General features: G+C 31.4%; 1 protein-coding gene across 1 annotated transcript; it reads left to right on the top strand.

Annotated features, from left to right (window-relative positions):
• Nucleotides 1-3068: 3068 nt before the first annotated feature.
• Nucleotides 3069-6738, top strand: LOC133296408 (uncharacterized). The gene is made up of 6 exons (XM_061495381.1): nucleotides 3069-3200; nucleotides 3335-4804; nucleotides 5268-5353; nucleotides 5402-5530; nucleotides 6189-6416; nucleotides 6513-6738. Exons 1-6 carry the CDS (start codon nucleotides 3069-3071, stop codon nucleotides 6736-6738), a joined length of 2271 nt encoding a protein of 756 aa, XP_061351365.1.
• Nucleotides 6739-6950: the final 212 nt, after the last annotated feature.

The following is a 6950-nucleotide window of genomic DNA, read 5'->3' as shown; positions in this document are numbered from 1 at the left end:
GAAAAACAAAATAAAGATTTGATTTGTGATTTAAACTAAAAAATCAATTTGAAAAATATGTAGAAATAAAGGAAATAATTAAATAAATATTCTAAATCTCAGGAAGAAGGATATTATTTTTGAAATTAATGATTAATGCTATAAGCTTCTGGGCTATTATTCGTGGTCTGAAATTAATGATGGCTTATGAATGTTTTTAAAAAATAAAATTACCTAAATTAGGCGTGATTTCCTCTTGATTGAAATCCAATTTAGACTTGATTGGTGACGGGTCAGGTGTTGACACGTGTCACATTTTTAAACTCAGAAGCCTCTGAGTTCTGCGTTTGTGATTTAATATAAAAAATAAAGGGAAAATTGTTTCTGCAGTTAATGCAGATAAGTTATCTGCATTTATTTCCAAAACGACGTCGTTTTGGTATTGAAATCTTAAAAAATTATAAATATAAAGACTATTATAACCCTGAAATAAATTAAAATTACAAAAACACCATGATTTCCGTTCCAAAACGACGTCGTATTGGCTTACTGCAGATAACTTATCTGCAATATCTGCAGAAAAAGTGAATCCAAAAATAAATCAAGATTTGATGTGTGATTTAAATTAAAAAAATAATTTTTTTTATTTTTATTATAAAAAAAATTTGGATTGTGATTTAAATTAAAAATAACAATTATTATTAATAAGGAAAACAAAATAAAGATTTGATTTGTGATTTAAACTCAAAATTCAATTTGGAAAATCTATATTAATAAAAGAAATAATTAAATAAATATTCTAAATCTCTAAGGAAGAAGGATTACCTTATTTAAATTTAAATTATGTTTGTGAGAAATAAAATATATCAAATGAGATGTCATTACGTAGATCTCGAAAGTTATATGATTAAATATGTAGAGGAAGATCACATGATCAGCCAAGTTGTAAAACCGGTTCTGATCAAAAATTAATATATTTTATTTTATTTTTAATTTCTTCATTAATTTATCAATTATCTGATTGACCTGAAGTGATCAATATGATTTTGAATAAGTAGAAAAAAATATGTATAATCAACATTTAATATTTTTCAAGTATAAATGATAAAAATATATATAAAAAGAAAGTAACGTATGTATTTTTTAGTCTAATTATTAAAACTAGCTAGGTCGAAACAATCAGTCATGCTGATTGATATAAATTTTTTTAAAACTTAAACTAAACATTGAAATACGGCATTGGTAAATTTATTCTTAAAAAAAGCAAAGAAATAATCTTACTAACGTTTAACAATAGGAAAAAATATGTGTCATTTTAAAGGACACAAATTTATATCATTTTAAATGAGAGAAAAAGATAAATCATGAAAGAGAGAATATGAGAAAAAAGTTTTAAAAGTGTGAGTTCTACCTCTTTGTACGAGTGAAATGACATAACTTGTATAATTTAAAATGACACACTTTTTTTTCTTCTTAACAATAATTACAAGTAAAGAATTAAAAATATTGTAATTTTTTTAGAAATAGAAAATGAAATTAAGTTGAGATAAAATTATCTCCTAAATTTCATAAAACATCATTTTGGGTTTGAGAAAAAATGCAGAAAAAAGTAATGACATTTTGGGTTGAAGAATTATTAAAACGTACTGCATTTTTATTTTCGTAACTTTCAAAACAACGCTGTTTTGGATTGAAGAATGTAATTTTATAGTGGTAAGATAAACATTTATCGTGATAAGAGAAACAATTTTCTTATAAAATATGTATTATTTTAAGGATATGATATCATGTCTATTTTTTATATCTACTTTATTTATTTCTATATAATATCATTATGTCATAATTTCAAAAAAAGGAAAAAAGATAAAAATTAATTGCGATTCTGATTCTTTTGGAGAATAATATATAAAATAGGTTAAAAAAAGAAACACATAATATCGTATCGATTTTATTCTTTTCATCTTTTAATGAGTAATAAAATATATATTTTTCCATTTTTGAATAATTTTGTTATTTTTTATCATTAATGGTATGTATATAATTATTTCTATTTTATTTTCATATCTAAATAAGTAATATGTGATAAAGATGTTTATATCATTAAATTAGTTCCGATCCTTTCCTTAATCAATGGAATTTGAAATTCACTTAACCGTTGTTCGAACATCATAAGTGGCGCAGAATCTTTGCACGTTCAAAGGCAATTTTACATTCATTCCTTGTGATATCACTCTTTCTTCAATATTGTTACCATCCATCCTTACTGTTGCAGCTTTCAAATGGTCAGTTTTTCTTTTTCCTTTCTTTTTAGCAGAGTCACATTTGTATTGTTCCAAGATTTTATCTTTGTGAATGTGTAGTTTGGAATTTTCACGTCGTAGTTTGTCGGGGTTATTGATTTATGGGTTTTATAATTCTCATTTAATACGAGAATTTGAATTTTCTTACACACCCTTCGATTTCGATTTCCGTGCTAACGTGGGTCTTACACATAATTTTTTCTTACATACGAGTCCACGTGCTTTTTGTCTCTACAACATGAGAATTCTCATGTTGAATGAGAAATATAAAACCCTTAGTTTATATGGGGAATTTCAAGAATCTTACGGTTTGTCTCTTTCTTTTATTAACGTGAATTTTTGGTTTTTGGTTTTTTTGGTGGACAAAGAATCTTACGTTGAAGCCTTGTTATCTTTCTTGTTTTGGTGGAATTTTTGGTTTTTGGTTTTTTTTTTTTTTTTAATTTATACTTAAAAATTAGGTTTAATGTGTATTCTGAATTATGGTAAATAATATTGAACAATCCACGGGTAAGGAAAATGGTTTTAGGAGTTAGATCTTTCTAGTTTTCTTTTTTATATATTTCAAAACTAAGGACGTCGTTTTGGATGCATTTTTGCTTTTTGATTAAGGGAACTGCTTATAAAACTTCGTCTGTGAGAAGAAGTGATTGTTTATGTAACACATGTTTCGTTTTATATATTTACGAAGCATCAAATTTACTAAAATGAAAGGAAGCTTGGATGTTCTATGAAAAATGATCATTATTGTAAGTATCATGATACATAAATGAACATACCGGTAAATGAATGTGGAAATGTCAGAATTTGTTTTGTGACTCTAATTTTGGTGATAGTGATAATATTTTTACATTTTACATTGAACCTGAGTGCTCAAAACTGGGACTAGGTTTTGAGACATTGGATTATGCAAAAGGTTCAGTGACTTCCCTCAATCTCATAGTTGAATGTTGCAACCATATCAATTTTGTATCTCTAACACTTCCCATAATCTTGTAGTTGAATGTTGCAACCATATCATGTTTCAGGTTTCATGTTTGAATGTTTATTTGCAGGGTAAGAATTCTCAAAATAAGAGTAGAAGTTGCCGGAAAGATACCTCTTACAGATATAACAATATGAGCCAGTTCAATTCCAATGACCATGTTCCTCATCTTGGTGGGGTTGTCCACTCTTCTGGTGGTAGATACTTACCACATCAAACTTCTGGACCAGCATGGTGTGAAATTTGTGAGGTTACGTTGAATAGTCACAAAATTATGAAAGTGCATAAGAATGGAAAGAGACATCGAGGATTGTTGAAACTTCATGAGGAATCTAAGAAAAATTTGTTTTCAAATGGACAACAGAGAGAACAGATGTCAAATTCTCAAATGAATTCAGTTGTTCAACCTAAGCTCGTTCTTAAATCTGAGAAACTTGGATGCCTGGTAGAAAATGTGAGTTCTGAAGCTACTGCTGCCAAGCACAAGAGTTACCTAGGGAAAGATATTGGGAAACCCAGTGATAACTTTGGTGCACAAGGTCATGGTTTCAAGCGTAAGAGTGCAGGAGCCGCAGGAGCCACAGGAGGAAAATACATGAAGACAAATAATGGGATAAGAAAACCAATGGATTCATCAAAACTTGCTGCTAAAGCTCTGTCAAGTTATGTAGAATCTGTTGTCCAAGTACCTGCTAGAGTTAGGGATAACTTTGGTGCACAAAGTCATGGTTTGAAGCGTAAGAGTGCAGGAGCCACAGGAGGAAAATACATGAAGACAAATAATGGGATAAGAAAACCAATGGATTCATCAAAACTTGCTGCTAAAGCTCTGTCGAGTTATGTAGAATCTGTTGTCCAAGTACCTGCTAGAGTTAGGGATAAATACTTGAAAACAAATACTTTGATAAGAAAGCCAATGGATTCATCAAACCTTGGTGTCAATGCTCTGTCAGATCATGCAGGACCTATAGTTCAAGTACCTGCAGTAGCGCTACCATCAGGGGCTGTGGCTTCTCAGATAAAGGCGCCAACACCTGTAGTAGGATCAAGTTTCGAGCTACAGATTCAGCATGTCTCAGCCTCAGAGACACAAGTGTCAGAAGGCAAAAAACATCAGCAGATTCAAAATCCCACTTTGGAAACAAATGTACAGCCACAATCAATCTCTGTGGAGTTGAATGCCCTTGCAGGTTCTAATATTAGGACTCAAACTGAAGATGTGAGTTATGATTCTACAGCAATAGCAGTAGCACCACCAAAAGAGCCAATGGCATCTCCGGTATTGGCATCAGAACCTGTAGTGGGATCAAGTTTTGAATCACATACTGAAACAGAACCCCAAGGATCAGAAGCCATAACACATTATGAGAGTCAAAATCCTACTGACAAATCAAATAATCAACTGCTATCATCTGTCTTGATGGAGTTTGATGGCGCTTCAGGTTCTGGTTTTAACACCCAAACTGCTGACGGAAGTTCTAAAGCTGAAGAAAAGATGGATGTTCTCACCCCTAAATTCGGGTTAACTCAGTTGTCTCAGGTATTTCACATCATTTGCTAATTTTCAATGTAACTATCAAAGAATACAGTGGTTGTTTCTTAAGAGATCTAGTTACTAATTTGATTATAGTTTTATTTAGTATTACTGTGACAGGCCTGAATCTGCTTAACCTATCCATTTTTGTTAATTTAGATTTTTCAATTGAATGAACCAACTATTCTACTTGTGCCTAGTGGTTGGTCTAACTTCATGACATGTAAATAATTGTTGATTGAGTAAACCTTTTGAAACTGTTTTATTTTTTTGGCATGTCTTGTCTTCCTTAAATGAGACAAACATGATAAAAATTTCAAATGAGAAGAAGAAAGAATTTGAAATGTTTTCTTTTCGGCAATGTCTTTTTGTCAACAATACATAACTCAAAAGCTTGTGATAGCAGCTTTTGGAGTTGTACATCTGCTTTTATGATCCATTGCAGTAAAACTCTGTACACTTGTTGCAGGAAACTGTTTGTCTTACTTGTGGCGATGAGGGCTTTCCGGAGTTGTTGGATTTTTGTGAAACGTGTCAGGTTTCTGCTGTGCATAGGTAATTACTATTTACTCTTACTGTCTATTTTCTTTGATGAACTTGTAGCAAGTTTTTATCATCATACTTGACTGAAGATGCTCCTACTTCTAATGCCTTCTGGACATTCTTTAATTTTTGCATTATAAGTATTAAAGGTGGGAGAATTATAGTTGATGATTCCAAAGAATATGAAATGTTACTGAAGATCATTGCCAATTCTGGTCAAATGATCAGGAACAATTAGGTTTTTAGGATTCCAATTATTTTCTTATATAGTTAGGCTTTTCGTGTTCTGTAATTGGACAGATCCTATTATGATTTTTTAGGTACCAAATTTGGGTCTTAAAATCATGGGTTAGGAAGCCAATGCTTGTATATATTGTAGCTCCCTATTGCATTGGAAATTAGAGAATTCCATCGTCTCATCCGTTATATACGTATTGCTTGGTATTTATACCCTGAACCTTTGTGTCATATGACATAGATTTTTATATGATTTTTATTCTTTTTCAAGCAGAAATATAATTAAAAGTGCTTAAAAAATATGATTTAGAAGGTTTTCATCATCATATTACCTGCAGATGCCCCTATTTTTTATTTCCACGTGGACATTCTTTTAAATTTCTATTGGTATTGATGGTGCTTATTAATACCTCGAACCTTTTCTTCTGAGTTGATGCACAATACAATTGTATTAATACCATGAACTTCCTTTTTGGCATCAGAAACATAGAGTTGCTATTGAATTTGGTTCACATTATCTTCTAAACTAGAAGATTATGCATTTTATAAGATTTGTAGTTTCACATTCTTGATGCATATTGGCCTTATGAGTCTCAACATCCCTTTTCAGGTATTGTTTAGATGGGCCTGTGGATTATAATGGTGAAGTTACTTGGTTCTGTGAGGATTGTGAAGCAAAGGTAGTAGACACATCTTCTCATGATCAAAGTAAAGCCAGAATAGAGGTAACAAATTGCATGAAGAAAGTGAGGAAAAACAAGCAACAACAAAATGCTAATTCTACTGAGGGGCATGTGATTGTTGCTGAACCACAGCCTATTGCTGATCCAGTGTGGAGGTAAGAAATTTATTTTTGTTACCTTCTTTTGGAGTTGGTGAAATTTCTAGCTTCTATGGTGAATCATTGTCTAAAGTTGAATTTTATGGCCAATAGGGGAAGCTTGTACTTCTGCGACCAAAGTATTGATACTTTCAGTGGAGTGCTGGCCCATTTGTCCAATTTAGCACGCCGTCAAGTTCAAGAGGAAGCAAGACTTCTCCCTGAGGTGCTTCGTGTGGACTTGCTTGATAGATCTGAAGTATGGCCAAATTATTTCAAGGAAAGTGGACCAAATGAGGAGAGCATTGCTCTATATTTCTTTCCTGAGAATGAAAGGTGATTTTTCTGACAAACTATCATGTTCTTAGAGCTGTTTGGATATAATTTTTTTCTACAAGCTCCTTTTTCTCAAAATAAAAGTATTTTTAACTTTAAGTGTGTATTCAGCATACAACTTTGGAAAAAAGCAAAAGTCAGAAAAAAGCTAAACTGGTGTTTTTTTTTTCAAAAAAACCAATATTCTTGGTGTAAAAAAGGGCCAAAATAGCCCAC

The sequence above is a fragment of the Gastrolobium bilobum genome, unplaced genomic scaffold, assembly GCF_033153095.1.
Source record: "Gastrolobium bilobum isolate Gb01-03AN ecotype WA unplaced genomic scaffold, APGP_CSIRO_Gbil_v1 utg224878, whole genome shotgun sequence".
NCBI lineage: Eukaryota > Viridiplantae > Streptophyta > Magnoliopsida > Fabales > Fabaceae > Gastrolobium > Gastrolobium bilobum.
The sequence above is the reverse complement of the archived record's forward strand: the minus strand, read 5'-3'. Positions and strand labels throughout refer to the sequence as shown.